General features: G+C 48.3%; 1 protein-coding gene across 1 annotated transcript; it reads right to left on the bottom strand.

Moving 5' to 3' along the window:
• Positions 1–8,366: 8,366 nt before the first annotated feature.
• On the bottom strand, positions 8,367–19,027 carry LOC144246965 (uncharacterized). The gene is made up of 2 exons (XM_085588406.1): positions 18,923–19,027; positions 8,367–9,690 (listed from the first exon to the last, which is right to left on the bottom strand). The coding sequence occupies exon 2, from the start codon at positions 9,677–9,679 to the stop codon at positions 8,855–8,857; it is 825 nt and encodes a 274-aa protein (XP_085444532.1). The 5' UTR covers positions 9,680–9,690; positions 18,923–19,027; the 3' UTR covers positions 8,367–8,854.
• Between the last annotated feature and the right edge of the window lie 2,562 nt (positions 19,028–21,589).

Below are 21,589 nucleotides of genomic sequence, written 5' to 3'. Positions count from 1 at the left end.
TCAAACTCTAATTGGAGGATATGTTTTAACACATTATAAAACAAAAGTCATAGAAATAACAGTTATAAGTAAAAAACCTTACTATTAAAAATTTATCAAACTATCAAATAATTGAACCTGTCCAAAAATCTCTTTCAAGATAAAAATTCTCTAAATATAACAAACCCTTTCTTCAGAAATCTGAAAATTTGAAGTCTGAAATTTTGAACCAAAATTTGGACAATGAATTTTTAAAGGAAGATGAATTGCAACTGCATAAAAGATTGGATAAAGAAAACACATGAGTAGTTAAAAAATCAAAAACACAGGATCCTGAAAAAACATCTTGTAATCAATCACCTAAAGAGACAATAAAACATATGAAAACTGACTGTAAATACTATAACAACACCTTAATACCTTAATACCTTAATAATAATTCTTATCACAAAAATCAGACAACTCACATTTTATGATCAACCTATTGTTTAAAATAGTTTAAGACAATCCTTTTAAAGCACTCATATAACATTAATAACAATCACTACTTATCATTACCTACAAAAACTTAACAATCACTATTTATCGTATTATCTATAAAACTTAAAAATCATTATTACTTATATTATTATCTATAAAAACCCAAAGGCAGAGATTACAAAATCAATACGAAAATTCCATCAGATGACATTTTCTCAACTCTTTGTTTTTAGAGACATTTTTGGTAATTAAATCATTACTAACATTTTTATCTTTATACAGTGATTTTCATCCATATCATATTTGAAATAACATTGATTGACATAATGTTCATCCTTCTTGGTATCTTGGAAAACACTCGGTCCTGCTGTACTTTTTCATTACGTCTCTGACTCTTGTAAGAAATTGGGAAGATGCTGTTGAAATTTTTGCTGTAGTGTTGCGATCCCGCCATCGGTGGCGCTGCTGCTCTCGGCGTTGTCGCTGCCATGGCAACCAGGACTGTGCCGCCATCTCCGCCGCCATTGCTGGGCGCTGCGGGGCGATGAGGGGCGGCGCCGCCTCGCTCCCGTCCTTGTTGTGTCACCTTGTGGATGGGAGAAGAGACACCCCCGCCACGGCCGCGCCCCGCCTGCTCCGGCTCCAGCGCGGCTGAGCCCCAGGAACGCCCCTCTCCCCCCTTGCGCTGCTGCTCGGCAGCAAGGAGCCTTCCGTCTCTCGGCTGATGTCCGCTCCGCCCCGGGCTCGCCTCCGGCTCGGTGCTGGCCGGCCCCGCTCTGTCTGGCCCCGCGCCTGCTCCGTTCTACCTGATTCCTGTTCACACAAAGTGAATTTGGGATCCCAGTCCCGTTGCCATAAAGCAATTTGGATCTCAATTTCCAGCACCTCAATGCTACTAGTGTCTATGGGAGGTACAGGCATTTCAGAAGCAGAGATGGGAATGGGAAAATTTGTGAGAACCGGAGGGTTTGGCTCACTGGAGAGAAGCGAGGGTTTACATTCCTTATTTTTCTCCAGAGCTGTCCGTATCACTTCCACCGCCCTCTTTTCTGCCTGACACATTAACTATTCGTTATCAACCACACTCCAAAGTTTACTCATTTTCTTGCCCGGTTTATCCTCATCTAACACTAATTCCCACAACTTATCCCTATATCTTCTCCATTCTGAAAGTTCATGAACACTATGGGGGTTAACGAAAAAGCCGTAAGACTCAGCATGATGCAATAGCGAAGGGAGATCCTTATCTAAGTCAATCCCCCTAATCTGCCTTTTTCTAAGAGAAGCACTAAATAAATCATATGCTGCTTGCCTTTCCATGGTTACGTCGGTACTGTTGCTGGCTCCTTCAGGCTTCGGCAGCACGTATCGGCTGAGCTCGCCGCTGCGGTCACTCAGGGCGCGGAGCAGAGCGTTTCGGCTCTTTCGCCGTCCTTCCAGCTGCAGGACCCGAACCCCAACGCAGCACCTCTCTCGCCTTAGGCTCGGATCAGGTCCCTGCTTTCGGGCGCCAGTTGTTAGAGGGATGCCGTGGGAGACAAGACTCATGATATCATGATCATCAAGTCTCAGTTTATTGTAACAGATTACACAGTTTATATATGTTCGTTAATTAGCTCATACATATTGCAAAAGCCAAGCTCATGATTGGTTGCTATGTGACTTGTACTATTATCTTAAAAGTATCTTTATGATCGATACATGCCTGTCCAGCTGGCCTTGCAGTTAGAACAGCTTAGTACCCCTTTGTTCTTCTCTATCTACTTCTACATACCAAGCAGTTTCACTATCCTGCTTTCTGCACACCATCTACTCTTCAGGGCCATGCGAACTTTGCAGCAGTCACGTAGCCCTCCCTACTTGGATTAATTTTACAGTATCATGTCCCTTGTCGTTCAACCATTCCTCTGTCAGGCTCTCTTCACTGATCCAGACTGGGCCCCACCTCAACGCTTCCTCTAGAAAAACAAACATCAAATTATGGAAAATAGGTTACAGACAAAAAGGGGAACAAGAAAAATGGTCAAAAATCTTATCTCTGTCAGGACCTTAAGGAAGGCCCAACCCCTGCATGCCAGGGAAAAACCCACCATGGGTGAGGGAATCCCAGGCTTTTTCCCTTCCCTTGCACGGCCCCCATGGTGATCCCAAAGCAAACAAGGGCAGTGGAGCAGCCCAAGCCCTTCCTTGCCTGCAAAGCAAAGCAGCCCCTGCACAGGGTCTGGAGTTCCACCTCTGCTCCCACCATGGGGGTTTGTTTGTGTCGGGCTGGCTGCCCCAGCCCAGCCCCAGCCCGGGGCACGGTGGGTGCTGAGGGCTGTTGGCAGGGCCAGGAGCCCACTCCCATTTCATATCCACCCCAGCCCATGTCCCCAGCCCTGCCAAAAGCAGCCTGGCAGCCGACTGAAGGATCAGCTGCATCCGCCCCAGCAAAGGGGGAACCTTTGGTTCCCAGCCAGGCTGTGCAATGCCCAAATCTGGGAGCATCCCCCTGCGTGTGGACTCATCTGCAAATTCCCTGTGGAACCTGGCTTTGAAGGAGATGTCAGAATCAAAGTCCACCATCGTCAGCCTGCCGGTGGTCAGGTGGAGCAAGAGGTTGTCATCCTTGACATCGTCCTCGCTGTCCCCAGCAGCAGCAGGGCCCGACCCTGCTCAGCTCCCGAGATCAGACGAGACCGGGCGCTCTCAGGGCAGTGTGCCATAGGCACCTGGCAGCCCCCAGCAGCGCCCTTCAACCCACCACAGAACCCTCCAGGCACAAGTCCTGAACATCACGGGGGCCCCACACAGCCAACAGGGATGCCCATGCCCACAAGAAAATCCAGAGACAGACCAGAGATGTCCTAGTTTAGGGAAAATTTGGGAGAAAAACCTCTGGAAGTAGCCCCCAGAAAACAAACCCCCACGGCCCCTTCCCCACCCACCTGGTTTGGGAAAATATTTTATCTGAGAGAAGTGGAAAAAGACCTGTTTATTTAACAAAAAAACCCCTTCCCAGCACTAAAAAAATGAACAACACCAGATGCCAAAAAGCTCTTTCACCACTCTGCAGAGATGACAAATCCAGAAAGTCTCTCCTGGGAGTGGTCACCCGGGTCTGGGTGCTGGGGATTGCTCCGGGCACTGGGGATGGCTGCTGCAGATCAGAAAATACAGGCTTCTGGTGTTCCTTGGGGTTTCCCAGATCCCAGTCTGGAGCAGGCTGGATGGTATTCAGGAAGAGGAAAGGAAAAGAAACAGTCCAGGGAAAGAACTGGACTGCTCAGCTAAACTAACTGGGAAGCAAAGGAAAAAGCAGAAGCAAGCCAAACAAAGCAAGCCAGCCAGCACTGACCTCTTCTAGACAGCAGATCATGGGGGGAGGTGAGCCGGCTGATAACAAGGCAAAACAAACCTTCACTTTCTGAGTCAGTTCTGAGAGCACAGAACAGAATATCAAACATAAACAGAACACACGACTGGGGACACAAACACCATAACGTCACCCTCGGACATTCCACCCCTTATCTCCATATCTTCAACATCATGTAAAAACACCATCAAGTAAAAACTTCTATCTTTCACTTACTCAAACCTTCAACACTTACACATTTCTTTCTATTTCACTTGCTCAAACCTTTGACACTTATACATTTCTTTCTGTCTCATGTCAGTGTGTTTTCGTGTACAGACACTGGCAGCAACATCCAGCAAACAGTGATATTTGCACATGAGTCTTACCCCACAATCAGATCTACCTGAGGTACACATTGCGTTGTTCCATCTCTCTGCATTATCCACCATGTACAACCTGGTCCCTGAGCAAAGACAATCCCACAAATGGGTTTGTCTGTACTCGAGGCAGAATTGATCCACACTGATTTCCATAACAAACCTCTGGCATGTGCCACTGGGACTTTATCTCCATATTCTATATTCAGGGGCTCAGATTGGCCAGGATCTGCTAGATTGGTGGAACCTCGGCTGTTAACTAAGCAGGTGGCCTTTGCTAAATGTTGCTCCCAATTTTTGAAAGATCCCCCACCCAATGCTTTTAAGGTGGTTTTTAACAGTCCATTGTGCCTCTCCACTTTGCCTGCAGCTGGTGCATGGTTTGGGATGTGGTACACCCACTCAATTCCATGTTCCCTAGCCCAGGTGTTGATAAGGCTGTTCTTGAAATGAGTCCCATGGTCTGACTCAATCCTCTCAGGGGTACCATGCCTCCAAAGGACCTGCTTTTCAAGGCCCAGGATGGTGTTACGGGCTGTAGCATGAGACACAGGGTAGCTTTCCAACCATCCTGTGGTGGCTTTTACCATGGTGAGCACGTAGCGCTTGCCTTGGCGTGTCTGGGGCAGTGTGATGTGGTCAATCTGCCAGGCCTCCCCATACTTGTACTTGGACCACCACCCACCATACCACAGGGGCTTCACCCGCTTGGCCTGTTTGATGGCAGCACAGGTCTCACAGTCATGGATCACCTGAGAAACACTGTCCATGGTTAGATCCACCCCTCGGTCTCGTGCCCACTTGTAGGTGGCATCTCTGCCCTGATGGCCTGAGGTATCACTGGCCCATTGTGCTCATAGCAACAGCCACTGGTTGAGGCTCACAGTCTGGTTTAGCTGCTGGCTTAGGCTCACAGACTGGGTTAGCTGCTGGCTTCGAGCCGGGGCTGTTGGCTGCAGCCTGAGTGACTGGGATAGCTGCTGATTTATCTCCCTGCCCCCCTTCCTCTGTCTGCTGCCCTACAGTATCTAGCAGGGTGTGATAAGCACATGCCAGGGCCCAGCTCGCTGCAATGATCTTTTTCTCCTTAGACTTATCATGGCATTTCTCTTTCAGGTACTTTGCCACCTCAGCTGGATTCTGAATTTGTTCACATGGGAAGTCCCAGGCTATAGGGTCAGAAAATTCCTTTAAGATTTGGCCCATATGCTCCCATTTCTTTCTTGAACTCCCTCACATCTCCTGAGAGGTACCTCCACATAACCTAGTCCCAGAATTTGGGTTGATTGTCCGTGCTGACCAACATTGGGGTTAGGGATCATTCCCAAAGCTACTTCCCTTCATGGATATAGAGCTTGCCCTTCCCTTTCTCTTTCCCCCCTTGTTAGACTACGAGTAACACAGTGATTTTCCTCAGGGACCGGCTCTGGGATTTCTACCTCTTGGTTATCAAAATCTCCCCCTTGATCGAAATCGGGGTAGACTGCTGGTGGTGCTGGTGGGGGTGGAGGAGGAGGAGGTATGTATGGTAGAGGGGGTGCAGTTGGAACTTCCTCAGGCTTTTTATTTTTCTTTTTCCCTCCCTGGGTGCTTCAGGCAAAAAGTTTTGCTCTTGTTTCCCCCACTATCCAGAGAGCAGCATACTTGCTCTCTTCCATATCAAAAGGTTCTTTGGAGTTTGCATAAATGTTTAATGCCCGGCAAATCCAGTCCTTGAAGTTTCCAAACTGGCCAAAATAAATTATCACTACAGATGTGTTTTCCTCCCCATTCTTTTATACAATAATGTATCATTTTTGCCCTATCTTTCCCTTTCCTTGAAGGATATTCATCCCAAGATTTTATCATTAGACCTAGCGGACTGTCAGGGGGGATCTGGGGAAGCATTACTGGGGTCCCCGTCCCCATGGAAGCAGAGGGCTTGCTTTTCCTCTGTCCCATCTCCCAGGCCACCTTCAGGCACACACACACTCGCGGCCCCTGTTGGTGCCCAGCCCCTCGCGGGCTCTGCAAACCGCACTACTCAGAGCTCTGCCCGTGCCTCGTCCTACAAGGACGTCTCACGCGTTATGTCCTGGGATCCCAGCCCAACCCAGCGGATCCCCACTTTTATACTCACGCTGTCCTGCGTCTTCGCCCGGCTTCGTGCACAAAGATTACGGGGTTACCGGGATCCCTTGTGCTCAATACCGAATTTGGGTTCGTCGGTAAGGGTCTGGGAAGGAAAAGCCTGCACCAGAGCCGCTGCAGAGGCAGCGGGGCGCCTCCCTGATTAGGAATTCCCACCCGTTCACCCTTATCCGAGTCACGGCACCAAGTTTGTTACGGACAAATTCAACTGGGGAGGCTAATTATAGATAAATCAATTAACAAGAATTTATTAAGCAAGCGGTATTAAGCAAAAGAACAGCGCGGGGCAGCCAGGGAGCCTCTGCTCTGCCACGGAGCACCTTCCCCCTTTGACCTTTTTGTTTTTATACGTCCCAGTTGACGTATTTTCTCTCGATGCACTCTGCACGGGTGCAATTGGTCGCTGGGGGTCTTTTTTTCTGCCCTTGGAGGTCGCAGGAATGAAGGCTCCTCATCTTCCTTGCAGATTGTCCTTGGCCTAAAACTAAACTTGTATATAATTACGCAGTCTTCTATGCTAGTTGCATTCCCTACTCAGTTCAAATTCTTGTCTCCTTTAACACTCATTTTGATGAACAATGACCTTTGTATTTATTACACCCACTCTCTCCCAGTGCCCCCCAGCGTGTCCATCTCTCTGCTGCCCTCGAGCTCCTGGCCCGGCCCTGGCCGCCTGTTCCCATCCAGCTGAGGTGGTTCCAGGGCCAGCAGGAGCTCTCTGTGGTGGCGACCAACGTGGTCCCCAACGGGGACTGGACCCACCAGCTCCTGGTGCTGCTGGAAACCCCAACCCGGGCCGGGCTCACCTTCACCTGCCAACAACATCAGCCTGGAACAACCTGTGAGCCGGAACTGGGATATGGGGGAGGAACTGGGGGCGCTGCGAGAGCCACTGGGATGTGCTGGGAGCACCTGGGAGGGAGTTGGAGAGAGCCTGGTTTCAACTGGGAGACGAGGTTGGGGGTTTGGAAGGGCTAAGAAGGGGTTTGAAGGATACTGGGGAGGGTGGGATGGGGTTCTGAGGGTCCTGGTGGGCACTGGGAAGAGACTGGGAGAGGATTTGGGGGTCCTGGGACAGTGGGGGGTGACTGTAAGGAGGCTGTGGGATCCTGTGAGTGACAGGAGGGGCTTTGGTGGGTCCAGGGGAGGTCAGGAAGGGATCAAGAGGGAGGTTTCAGGGGATCCTAAGTGGGCTGGGAGTGACCTGGAGGGTGCTTGGAGGGGCCAGGGTGTCTGTGAGAGTTTTTGGGAGATCCTGACCCCTGCGGACCCTCCAGAGATGCTGCTGGATGCTGCCGCAGCAAGATGCTGACAGGAACTGGAGACACCCGAGTTGGGTTCTGTCTTCCTGGCACTGGGGATCGGGTTCTACCTGTGCAAGAATGTCTGGGGGGTCCCGTGTGTCGTGTCCTCCCTCCTCTGGAATGTGTGTGCTCCCCTGGGGCCCCCAGCCCGGTGTCACCCCCTTTTCTCTGCCCACAGAGCTCCTGAGCCGCCGGCGGCCGCAGCCCCTCCCCGTGGCCTCGGGCCGAGCCAGGACCTTCCCAGCTCTATCCCCACGCTGATTTTGGGGGGATTGAGTGTCCCCCAGCCCTGCTGTCAGTCTGCCCCTGCCCCCTGCTCCCAGTGTTCCCAGTAAAGCTTCCCAGTTAAACCCAGCCCAGTTCCTGGGGGCACTGGGGAGGGACTTGGGGGGACCCCACGGCGGGGCCGGCCCTGGGCAGGGAGGGCGGGTCCAGGTGGGGAACACTGCCTGCTGCGGGTCTGCCCGGCAACTGGTGAGTCATCAGCCCCGCTCACTCTCATTGGCTGACTCTTCTCCACCGCGTTCTCTCATTGGCTGAGGAGAGGCCCGGCAGTGCAGAGAAGGAACGGGAGAGATCCCGCCCCGAGCACCGGCACGGGGACAACAGACCCGGCCTGGGCACAGGGAGGGAATTTATTACCAACCAAACCACGGCAGCACCGGGAGAAGGGAAAGAAATCCCTCCAGCACCTTCCCCCACCCAACGGGGATCACCCACAACAGAGTTATCCACCATGGAGAGACGGGGACATCCGAGTTTAGACCAAAGCCAATTTTACTGAGTGTACCAGGTGTTTATACAGGGATTGACTTGTATGGGGCTTATAGAGGGCTCTGTTTTTGGTAACAATTTCCCATTGGTTACACATTCTTCATGACATCACATCACCTGGTAACATTACCTTATCACAAAGACTCACACCATTTTTTCTGGTCACTTCTTGCCCAGGGAGACTGAAACTGTGTCTGTGTCTCCCACAGTTTCTGCTCAGTCAGGCCTCAGATATCGGGCCTCTTTATCAGCTCCATTGCTTTACTCTCTGTTTTATTCCCCATACGGGGGCACCAGGGCTCTGCCCAACGGGGGTCACTGGGGATCATCCAGCCCGGATCCTCCCATGGGGGATGGAGCTACAGCAGCACACCAAACCCTTCCCTCACTCTCTTCCCTCACTCCAAGCTCTTCCCTCACTCTTCCCTCACTCCAAGCTCTTCCCTCACTCGGGGCACTCACAGGGCTTCCCCTCAGTGGTGCCTCCGTTGGTGCTGGGTCAAGTCTGAGCTCCTGGAGAAGCTCTTCCTACACTTCCCACATTCGTAGGGCCTCTCCCCGGTGTGGATGCGCCGGTGCACGGTGAGGCTGGAGTTGTGCTTGAAGCCCTTCCCGCAGTCGGGGCAGCGGAAGGGACTCTCCTCTGTGTGAATCCGCTCATGTAGGAGGAGATTGGAGCTGGTCCGAAACCTCTTCCCACACTGGGGACACTCGTAGGGCCTCTCCCCAGTGTGGATGCGCTGGTGTGCTTTCAGTTGGGATCTCCACCCAAAGCTCTTCCCACATTCCAAGCACTCATAGGGCCGTTCCCCAGTGTGGATCACCTGGTGTTCAAACAGGCTAGACCTCTGTATGAAGCTCTTCCCACACTTCCCACACTCGTAGGGCCTCTCCCCAGTGTGGATGCGCCGGTGCACCGTGAGGCTGGAGTTGTGCTTGAAGCCCTTCCCGCAGTCGGGGCAGCGGAAGGGCCTCTCCTCTGTGTGACTCCGCTCGTGTCTGAGGAGATTGGAGCTGCTCTGAAACCTCTTCCCACACTCCCCACACTTGTAGGGCCGTTCCCCAGTGTGGATCCTCTGGTGCCGGATGAGGCTGGAGCTCCAGCTGAAACCCTTCCCACATTCCAAGCACTTGTGGGGCTTCTCCCTGCCATGAGGCTTCTCCACCAGCTCTGAGCTCTGGGTGGATCTCTGCCCGCCTTCCTGGCTCAGGGGGGCTCTTTCCTCCCCGCAGCTCCCTGGGCTGGGTTTGCAGCTCCTCCTCCTGCAGCATCTCCGGGGCTTTTCCTCCTCCTCCATTCAGCCACACCCTGGAAATGATAAATCCTGGTTAGAGGGAAAAACAAGAGAAGAGCTGCTTGGACTGGAGGTTCCACCTTGCCCAAGTTCATCCCTGGAAGTCATTGGGAATCTTGTATCTGTAAGAACCTCCAAAACACCAAGATTCAGCCCAAAAGTCCCACAAACTTCAAGACACAAATCAAAAACTCCCTGAACATCACAAGTCAGCAAAAACCTCCTCTACAAGATAAAGATTCAGTTCCCACATAAAACCAAAGCACCAACATTTAGCCCAAGAAAGCTCAGAAACACCAAGATTCACCCCGTGAAAATTGTGGATCCCCCTCCACAGTCACCTGCTGCATGTGGGGGGAGCAGCGCTCCTGGGGCTGGGGGGAGGCTGCAGACACAGGGAGGGGTGGAACCTTCTGCTGCTTCCTCTTTCTGCTCCTCCTCCTCCTCCTGTGTCTCTACTCTTCCTCACACTCCTCTTCCTCCTGCTATTCCTCCTTCTCCTGCACAATCCCACCCTCTCCTGCCACCTGCATCGTTTGACCATTCTGTTCCTCAAGCCTCCTTCTCCTTCCCTTCTCCTCCTGCCCCCAGGCCCAGCACCCACTGCCGGCTCCCTCTTCCCCCCAGCCCCACAGCATCCCAGCGCAGGGGCAGGGATGGAGCTGGGGCAGGTCGGGCTGGGGCAGCGCTGGGCTCTCGGCCGCTCCCGCCCGCACTCGGTCCCCACTGCAGCCGCTCCCGCCAGGACAGCGCGGGGGGCCCGGCCTTGGCGCTGCCCCACTCCCACCTCCCCAAATTCCCCTCGCGGGGCCATGGGGCCGAGGGGGGGGCGCAGGTGGCGTCCAGGTGGGGAATGCTGAGATAACTTTAAGAGTGGGTCCCCAAGAAGAAGAATTGGAATTTGTGGTAGACACAGGGGCAAAAAGAACCTTTATGTTAAATATTCCAAAAGGTTATAGTGTAAGCAAAGATACTGTAAAAGTAACAGGACCAAAAGGAGAGAGTTTCACAGTACCCATTATTAAAAATGTGGCAATAGAGGGAGAAACTAGATTTTGGATGAGGGATGTTTTCTTGGTCCCAGGGGCAGGTAGCAATTTATTGGGAAGAGATTTACAAGTGAAATTAGGAATAGGGGTTGATCCAAAAGATGGGAAGATGACAGCTAGACTTTTAAAACTAGGCCAGGAGGATGGAAGAAGAATTAACAAGGAAGTTTGGGCTGGGGAGGGAAATAGGGGAAGATTAAATATTGACCCCATAAAGATTACAATTGAGGAAAAAAAAATTGTCCCATACGTGTACGGCAGTATCCTGTATCTTTAGAAGGACGGGAATGTTTAAAGCCGGTAATAGAAGGACTAACAAAGGATGGGACATTAGAACCTTGTATGTCTCCCCATAATACCCCAATACTCCCAGTAAAGAAGCCTGATGGGAGCTATAGACTGGTACAAGCCTTAAGGGAGGTTAACAAAGAACTCAGACCCGCTATCCAGTGGTACCAAATCCTTATACTCTTTTCAGTAAAAGTTCCTCCCCAGCATCAGTGGTTTAGTGTAGTGGACCTTAAAGATGCCTTTTGGGTTTGCCCATTAGCCAAGGAGAGCAAGTAATCTTTGCTTTTGAATGGAAGGACCCACTAACTGGGAGAAAACAGAAATTAAGATGGACAAAACTACCACAGGGGTTTACAGAATCCCCAAACTTATTTGGACAAGCTTTAGAAACAATACTACAAACTTTCCCCACTCCCCCTGGAATACAAGTTATCTAATGCATTGATGATCTTTTACTTTCTGGGAAAGCTGAAGCTGAAGTTAGAGAGGCTACTATAAAGCTTTTGAATTTTCTTGGGGAAAAAGGATTAAAGGTATCAAAAGGGAAGCTGCAATTTGTAGAATCAGAGGTAAAATATCTTGGACACTTGATTAGGAAGGGTAGTTGAAAGCTCAACCCAGAATGAAACACAGGGATTCTATCCCTTCCCCCTCCCCCTTCAAAGGGGGAAATCAGAAAGCTACTCAGATTATTGGGATATTATAAATTGTGGATTGAAGGATATACACAGGCAGTAAAATTTTTGAATAAAAAAACTGACAGAGGGAGATGATATAAAATGGACCAAAAAGGATAATGAAAAACTAAGAAAAATGAAGTTAAAACTAGCCCCAATATCAACTTTAAGCTTACCTGCACTAGCAAAACCCTTTCATCTGTATGTAAATGAAGAAAAGGGGGTAGCTCATAGGGTTTTGTTTCCAGAGTGGGGAGGAGTAAAGAGACCCGTGGCTTATTTATCAAAGATGTGGGATCCAGTAAATCAAGGCTGGCCAGTGTGTATTCAAGCTATAGCAGCTACTGCAATCCTGGTAGAGGAAAGTCGTAAACTGACTTTTGGAGGTAAATTAATTGTGTACTAAATTTCTTCCAATTTGCATTGTGATTTTTATCTTGAAAGACATAACTTACTGTACCCTAGGATTGAAAAACTAGTTTACAGCTGTGACATGGCAAAACCTGCTATTAATTTGAGTCAGTGCAGGCTGTTCAATCACGTGTTCTCAGTGTGTAAAGTTAAACTAAAGGTAACACCAGCTGCTTGGTAGGTCAATGAGAAACAATTTTCCTTCCAACCAGTCCTTTTTCAAGTACCCAAATGTATTTTGCTTTCTTACTTTTTTTGTTTTGTTTGTTTATTAGTTTTTCTGGAAGTGCTAACTACTTGCAGTGCATCTAGAACAGCAATTCAAGTTGTGCATACAAAACACTTGTAAAAAAATAGGGCTCATTTTTTCCCACAATGGGAGGTGGCTACATATAGAAAAGGGAACCTACAAAGCTAGATGAAGAAAAATTTCAGTATCTTCTACTGTAAACTGTTAATTTGTTACTTTCAGAATCACAGTGGGTGTGTGACACACACATATGAAAAAGATGGTGAGGGAGATCTCTGTTTACTACAGTTTCCTATTTCTTGAATGAGTTAGAGAGCTATGAAGCAATTGTGATTCCTTGTGTGGATTACCCAGGCCTGCAGGGAGGGCTGGGCCATGGTTCCCTCTGTGCTGCAGGCAGCCCTGCAGCGTGGCAGCAGTGGCTTGCCTCTGGTGAGTTTGCAGGCAAGGTGCTCCAGCACTGCAGTGCTCAGGGGCAGTTTCCTACTTTGACATCAAAGCTTAAATTCAAGAGTGCCTCTTCCCATCCAGTTATTGTTTGTACCGTAGAAACCTCTTTAGACAGTGTTTCCTGGCAGTCAAAAAGAGAGTATGGCAGAGATAAATTCCTTACTTGCCGTCTCCCCCACTGTATCCACATTTTGTCTATTCCCTCTTCAAATTATAGATTGGTAAAACTCATGCTCTGTGTCCTCAGATGCCCTTCCCAAATCAAACCTTGGCTTCTTTGCAAATCATATTGCATGAACAAGGATTGCCTTAAATTTTTTAGTGCAGGCAAGGTCACTTTGGAAGTAAGTTGTGGTTTACCTTGTTCCTACAACCCTTCCAAGCTTGTGAATGGAAAATTGTGACAGCAAAATAAGTCTTTAGTTTTAGCACTGTCAGCTGTGGGTAGCTGGTAGCCCTTGCTGGAGGGTGCCGTGAATTACAGGCCTGCAGAATACATTAAACAAAAGTAATTAAATTTGTAAGGAAGTTGAAAAAGGAGGGAGAGGTGATTGGCAGACTCACCTCTCCAGGATGTAGGACTAATGTTAGAAAGTGGACTGATATTGGAATGTGGATGTTGAAATGTGAAGAGAGAAAAAGAGAGTGAAAGAGAGAGAAAGGGAGAAGAGAGAAGAAGAGAGAAAAAGAGAGAAAAAGAGAGAAAAAGAGAAAGAGAGAGAAAGGGAAAGAGACAGAGAGAGAGAGAGCGAAATACACCCCAAAGTCCCCATACCATCGATATTTGTAAGTTCTCCCCCATTCCTGCTAGACAGAGTGACAACAAGGGGAGGGGAGTGACAAGGACAGAGGCAAAACCAAAGCTGTGAAAAACAGGGAGAGCTGGACCACCAATAGAGATAAGATCAAAGCAGAGTAGCTCACTCTCACAATATGGTTTATTTTTTTAAACAAGACTTCTTTTTTTTCCTTCTGATTTTTGTTGTTAAGGAAAGGAGGTTTTTGTTCTGAAGAATGGGTCTGTAAGACTAAAACAGTTAGATGTTGCCTAAAAAGCAAAAAACCAAGAGATGTGATACATCTTGTGTTAAATTTGGGCTAGTCTTTTTTTATTTAACTAATTATAGCTCACAGGAAGAAGAATTGGCCTCTGCAGCAATTAGCACAGCTGGATACAAGAAGAAGAAGCAGCTATAGAAAAAGTTTTTAGTTAAACACAGAAAGTTTTGAAGAAAACTAATGGTAAAAGTTAATGCAGTATTGTTTTTCTTTTAACACTGTGCGATTGAGAAGTCCTTTCCAGGTACTACTAAAGCAGCAATCCCAACCATGGAAAGAGGGTGAATTCATGACAGCAAAATAAAAGATTTTGTGAAGAAACGTGAGGAATGGACTATCACATCCAAACTGGGTGACACCAAACTGACTTTCAACCAGGACTGGGTGGTAATGGTTTGGGAAGACCCAAATGATCCAAGGCAGGTACAAAGAATAACACCTAACTGAGAAATAAGGCAAAGCTTGCATCACTGGTTCTAAGCTCTGCCTGAATAAGCCCTGAGACGCCTCCGACACCTCCTTGGCAGAGGAACACTGCCACTTCAAACAGGAGGATCAGGAGTGTTTGAGTCAAAGAGTTCTTATAGTCTGGCCTTAGCCTGTGACTTGTACAGGCAAGAAGGGAAATTACCATTAATACTATGCTGTATACTTTATTTGATTCATCCCCACATTGGGCATGGCAGCTGGGTTATAAGTGAATGTTTAAATTATGAGAATAATTGGCATTGTAGTTCACAAAATCTATGTTCTCGTTGCAAGAAGTATTGAGTACTGAATCAATCCCCTATACAGAAAGACCTCAAAAATTGAAATAATAAATTGCTTTTGTAGATGGGAATAATCAGTGCCTGTGGACTGAGAGATACCTGAGGAATGATGGAAAACCACAGTTAAAAGGTGTCAAAAACAATTTGCCTGGAAATGAGTAAAAAAGGAGTGACAAGGGAAACAGAGGGCAAGCCTGGATTGAGCACTGTACTCACCAGCGAGAAGATCACACGTACTTGCTGTGGGCAGCAGCCCCACAGGCAGGGGAGGTGGGGGTATAAGCCATGCCAGACCTCTGTCACTCCTGTTTCTGTCTCTCATTTGTTGTCTTTTCCCTTCTGAGATAGCAGCAAGATCGTGTCACAAATGCTACAGAAAGTGTTACATGGAAAGAAACCAAAGTTCCTTTTTGTTACACACCCCCATGTCAACAGCCACTGTTATAACCCATCCAAATTAAGTACCTGCAGGAAAAAGGGGGAAAATTATCACATTACAAAGAACTTAGGGAAAAGTAGTAATACCTGGGGCATGGAATGTCCAAAAGGAGAGAGATTCATTTGTTTTACATTTGATCTTAGAAATATAGTCCAAGATTCGGTAAAGAGACAATTAGTAAAAAAAAAGTAAAACAAGCACCGCAGTCTAGCTCTGTATTAACACCAAATTATATCCTGAATCATATTAAATGACTCCAAGCACTTATAGAGAAGATAACAAACAAAGCTGCTCAGGCATTGGAGTAAATATTGAGTCTGCAAAGCCAAACATCACCTGCAGTGTATTAAAATAGGTTGGCTTTACGCTATTTATTGGCTAAAGAATGGGGTGTACAGATTGTTGAAAACAGATGGCAATGAGGATGTCATCCTGGAAAAAACAAAGGATATCAGAAAAAAATTATGACCCAGGTATTGACCTAGTCCAAAAATGGGAAAATAATGTTAAAAACTAGCAGGTGGGGTAATGTATTGAGAATGGGATGCTGGAAGAAATTAGGATTCTTCCTTTTATGTGTTACAAGTGTTTTGATATTTCTTCTTTGTTTAATCCCATGTTTTATTTGATTACCAACAAAGTCCAAAGAATGGAGGAGGATAAGAAATATTGCTCAAGCCAAATGATTTATAATTAATAAGAGGCGGGATTGTGAAAAATGCATATTTAAGATTGGCTTTTCGCAAATGTTACAATGAATAATATATATGTAATGTTAAAAAGTTATGCTGTATTAATTCCCTTACATATTGTGTTAAGTGTAGTTTTAGGTTACAACATAATGTTAAAATAGAGATTATGTATGTGGGGGGAGTTTTCTTTTTAGGAATGAGATGCTCCCTTCGAAGAACACCTAAATCTTCCAAAGGAGAGGAATTTATGGCTTCTTATCAGAAGAAGATAATTTCTTCAGGCCCTGCTCAGACTTGAAGACACCAGGGGATTAAAGGAAACAGTTGACATACAACAGAGTTTCTTGTTTAGAATAGAATGTGTGCATAACCATGAAGGATGTATGAATATGCAACAAGTGTATTGGTTTAAGGGTGATTCCTTTGTTCACAAGTCATGCTTTTCTTAGGACGTCCGTAATTATTTGCTTTTTATTGTCTTGTAATTGTCCTAACTCTAAACCGTATTACTCTAATTGTATTATTATTTTTATAACCATATTATTATTATGATACTTATAAAATTTTAAAAACAAAATGATTAGATTTTTTCAAAATTTACAAAACTAGATGAGATTTAAAAGTGACCCTTTAACTCATAAACAATAAATAGATGATTTGAAGGGGGAAAAAAAAGCAGCAGGTTGTGGGGGGGACACAACTGAGGCTGCTGAAGGCTGCTGTGGAAGAGAAGCTGCATTCCAGGCACCCAGGAGGAGCTTCAGAAATGCAAATTAACACTGCTGGGGCAAAGTGGGGACAATGTACCTGGCTCTTCTTGCCTGGGGCAGGAATTGGCTGATTCCCTCTGCCCCTCACCCCAAGCTCTGCCTGCTTGCACAGATGGAATCTGCACAGCTGAAGGCAGAGCCCATGGTGAGGATCTCTGACTCTGCAACAGAAATGGCTGAAGCTGCAAAGGGAAACAGCAAATGGAGAATGTCGGGAAAACTGCACTAAAATAAGGGGGGGAACATCCCTCTGCCCACCCCAACATCTGCTGCCTCTGTCTGTGCTGTACAGGGTGTATCAGAGCAGTGGGGTTTTGCTATAACAAGTTCAGGGAAATCAGTTGGAATTCAAGTATATGATGAAGGAGTAAGAAAAAAAATGGTCAATTGATGCAGCCCCAGTTTGAGGGAGCGCCCAAACATGGGGAAAAGATGAACGGCCACCAGAACAAATCCTACAACACCATGGACCAGCCCCTGAGAACCAAAATGATTTTGTGAAAAATACATGTTATATGGCTCTGTGCAGATAGTTACTATATGTATTATGTTATATTGATTAGTTGTGCTGTATTAACATTTTAACAGTATGGTAAATGTAGCTTTGTAGATAAAATGAAGCTTTAGTAGTTAAAAGAGAAAATATGCATGCGGGGGTTTACGAAATGAGAACACCTAAATTCGCTCTAGGAACACTTAAATTCTCCAGACAAGAGGAATTTATGGTCTTCTTACTAGAAGAATCTAATTTCTTCAGGCCATGCTCAGACTGGAGGATGCCGTGGGGATTAAAAAAAACATACAACAGACATACAACAGACAGAGTTGACATACAACAGACAGAGTTTCTTGTTTGAAATAGAATGTATACATAATCATGAAGGATATATGAATATGCAACAGTGTATTTTTTTAGGGGTGATTACTTTATTCACAAGATATGCTTGTTGTGGCTTAAGTGCCCAAGAGACCATCCAGACATATGTAAGTCTTTGTTTTTATTGTCTTGCAATTGTCCTAACTCTAAATTTTTATTGGTCTAATTGTATTCCTACTTTTATAACCATTTTACTAGTATTAAACTTCTAACATTTTAAAAACCAAGTGATTGGCGTTTCTCACAAATTCATATCAGGAGACAGAGAACCCATTTAGCATTTCAATGCCATAATTAGCTTACAAGCTGTCCTCGGAATAAGAACCAACCAGACAGCTCCAGCTCCTGACCTTCCTGCCGACCAAGCCACTAAAATGAGGAACACAACATTTCACCAGGGGATGGGATCAGATTATCTGTTGGCAGTAAAAACAGAAGTTTGTGGAAAACTAACTTACTCAAACTGATGTTGGCAAAGAGATGACAAGAGAAAACTGCTAAAAAAGCTAACAAAGGAAATAGGAGAGCAGTTTATGTATTGCTCCAAACATGGAAAGGATGGAAATGAAAGACGGTTCCTCGGCTCCCCAGCAGACCAGGGGTCAAACGAATGTTGCTTCTCCTCTTCTGTGCTGCAGCAACTCTCATCTTTTTACCATGCTCCACACCTTGGCAGTGCAGCTCATCCAGCAGCTGAGCCAGGGCATGCAGGTGGCAGCCAGGCCTCCTGATCCACAAACGGCGACAAAAGGACAGGGAATGAGGGCACCGAGAATAATCCCAAAACCAAAGAGGACCCGGGAAGAACAAAACAGAGTCAAGGAGTGAATCTGCCTGGAGATAGGGCCGGGCACTTGTAGATAAGGAAGCAAGGCGAGAAAAAATCAGTTCCAATAAATGTTAGAAATTGACCCAGACAGCTGCTCAAAGTGCCGCTACATTCCCGAACTTCGAGGAGAAGAACAAAGACTTAACAGAGCCATGAATATCGGCTGTTCTACAAAAGGAGGGTGCACATTAACGAGGACAGGCTCCAGGCGCATCGGGAAGTCGGAACCTTCCAAGGAACTCAGCCGGTGGGCAAAGGCAGAGGGAGATGCGGCCGGGAAAATGAGGATAAAAAGGAGGCTGCGGACTACAGCCACGGCAGAGAGCGCACGGCAAATGCCCCACGGCCTCTGCCCCTGCTCGGCAATAAAGTCACTTTGACAGGACTCCTCGCTCTCCCCCGGGCACACGAACCTCCGGCGACGGGAATTTCCCCGCCCGCTCCCGGCCGCGGGGCAGCCCCTCTGTCCTACCCACAGCAGCCGGGCCGAGCCAGCGCTGCTCCGGCAGCGGCTCCTGCCCGGCCCCGGCGGGAAGGAGACCGCGGGCAGCCGCTCCCGCAGCGCCCTCAGCCCGGGGCCGGCACGGGCCGGACACGGCACCGGCGAGCCGCCGGAGCCCCCTGCCGCCCCCTCCGCCCGCAGCCGGCCCCGAGCCCCCGCAGAGCCCAGCGCGGCTCCCACCTGCGCCGGGGCCGCCTCCGAGCTCCGCCGCCGCCGCCTCACCGCGCTCCGGCCGCTGCCGCCGCTGCCGGGCCCGCACAGCCGCTCGGCCAATGGCGGCGCTGCGCGGCCACGGCCGCCCTCAGCCCGCCGCCGGGGCCGCGCCGCGCCCCGCTCCCACCAATCAGCGCGCCGCAACCGCGACTGACGGCACCGGCGGCCAATGGCAGCGAGCTCGGGGCGGGCTCTGCGCACGGCCCCGCCTCGCCCCGCGCTCTCGGCGCCCCCGGGCTGCGTGAGGGGAAAGCCGGAGATGAGGAACAGCCCCGGCACGGGCCCGGCCCGAGCCGGGATTGAGCTGCCCACACAAACAAACTTCTCCGCGCCTCCCGCCACGGCTTTCCCGGCCCTGCGCCTCCCGTGCCTCCGCCTCTGCGGGAAGCCCAGGAGCCTCACTTCTCCTGCCCCTCGTTAGCGCATCAGTGCTTCGCTTTGATTTCCCCCGAAAACGGAAACCTGCCCGAAGCCCTGTGGGTGGGTGGGGCAGGGGAGAGATTTCTGGCAGAAAACTCCAAAGACTGGGAGCAGGAGCAGGAGAAGTCAGTGCAGAGCCTTAAATGCAGCTTTCCCCACGCCTCCCTGCTCCCAGCTGCACCTCCTCCCCCGACAGGGCAGGAGACAGGGAATGGGGCCATGCTCAGCTCATCCCCCGGGGCTTCTCCCTCTGCTCAGGGACAGGAGTCGTTCCCTGCTGCACCCTGCGCTCTCTCCCGGCCGAGACTTCTCCAGGAACTTCTCGGAGCGGAGTCCATCCCCTGGGCACAGCCCCCTCCGAGTGCTGCAGCGTGGGTCACTGTGCCACGGGCTCAGTCCTGCCAGGACAGGCTGCTCCAGCGGGGCCCCTCTGCCCGCGGGCTCACAGCCTCCTCTCAGGCATCGCCGAGCTCCAGCCCGGCTCCTGCAGGGGCTGCAGGGGATCTCTGCATCCCCATGGACCTGCAGGGGATCTCTGCATCCCCCTGGACCTGCAGGGGATCCCTGCATCCCCATGGACCTGCAGGGGGATCTCTGCATCCCCATGGACCCGCAGGGGATCTCTGCATCCCCATGGACCTGCAGGGAGATTTCCGCAGCCCCATTCTAATATATGTTATGGAATAATTCGTGCTTATATAAAATATGCATCAAGTCAGTTGTGCTTGTACAAAAAGATTCTTAAAGTTTTAAATGACCAGTGGCTGCAGCCGGGGCTGGAGAAACCACTGTTGGCAGAGAAAGAAAGACCTAATTTACAAATGAAAAAAGGTATCTCGGTGCAGAGATGGGCGCTTTCCGGGGACAATCCAGGAGACACCCAACGTTTAACCCCTGGTCTGCCGGGGAGCCGGAAAACCGTGTCTCATTCCCATCCTTTCCATGCTTGGACCCGTACAAAAACTGCTTTCCTATTTCCTTTATTATCTTTTTCAACACTTTCCCCTTGTCATCTCTTTGCCAGCAGCAGTTTGAGTCATTTAGTTTTCCTCAAACTGTTTTTTTTCCTGCTAACAGATAATCTGATCCCATCCCCTGGTGAAATGTTGTGTTCCTCATTTCAGTGGCTTGGTCGGCAGGAAGGTCAGGAGCTGGAGCTGTCTGGTTGGTTCTCATTCCGAGGACAGTTTGTAATCTAATGATGCCATTGAAATGATAAATGGGTTCTCTGTCTCCTGATAGGAATTTGTGAAAAATGCCAATCACTTGGTTTTTAGAATTTTAAAAGTTTTAAAATAATAAAATGGTGGAAAAAATAGGAATAGAATTAGACTGATAAAAATTTAGAGTTAAGACAATTACAAGACAATAAAAAAGAAAGAATATCTGAGGTCCAGCTGCTCTCTGGTACTTAAGCCAAGAGGAATGTACCTTGTGAATAAAGGAATCACCCCTAAAACAATTCACTGTTGCATATTCATATATCCTTCGTGGTTATGCATACATTATATTTGAAACAAAAAACTCTGTTGTATGTCAACTGTTTTCTTTAATCCCCACGGGGTCTTCGAGTCTGAGCAAGGCGTGAAGAAATCAGCTTCTTCTAATAAGAAAACCATAAATTGCTCTTCTCTGGAGAATTTGCGTGTTCCTTGAAGCGAGTATCTCATTCCTTAAACCCCCCGCCCCCCACACACATACATAGTTTCCTTTTTAACTACTAAAGCTTCATTTTATCTACAAAGCTACATTTACCATACTGTTATATGTAGCAGATATAATTGGCGCCATTTCTAATATGATATATGTGACATTGAATATTTGTTAGATTTGTTAGAACACTCTAACACTCTACACGGTTGTATAAGGATTCCCCCCCCCACCCTCGCAGGTGAGACCGGGTGTATATTGGAAACTGATTTACAAGTAAGAAGGTGGGGCTCCCCAGGAGATGGGCCATGGCTGGGGAGATACAGGAACCCCCGGTGCTGATCCTTGCCTGAAGGACCCGAGATGGATATCATGGAAATCCTTGGGCAGACACAGGTGAATGCAGCGTTCCCTCCCGTAAATTTCATCAAGGGATTCAACAAACTCCAGACACTGAATTGTTCTCCCTCATCACCAAAAAAGAAAATCTCATTAACATATAGACTCTTAATGGAAGAAAAGACTGATTGCTGAAATCTTGGCCTCAGGCAGAATTTTCCCTAT

Source organism: Lonchura striata, chromosome 10 (genome assembly GCF_050655825.1).
Source record: "Lonchura striata isolate lonStrDom1 chromosome 10, ASM5065582v1, whole genome shotgun sequence".
In the NCBI taxonomy this organism is placed as follows: Eukaryota; Metazoa; Chordata; class Aves; order Passeriformes; family Estrildidae; genus Lonchura; species Lonchura striata.
The sequence above is the reverse complement of the archived record's forward strand: the minus strand, read 5'-3'. Positions and strand labels throughout refer to the sequence as shown.

Excerpts from the sequence above, each read along its gene's own strand:
- LOC144246965 (XM_085588406.1), bottom strand. The coding sequence starts at position 9,679 with ATGGAGGAGGAGGAAAAGCCCCGGAGATGCTGCAGGAGGAGGAGCTGC.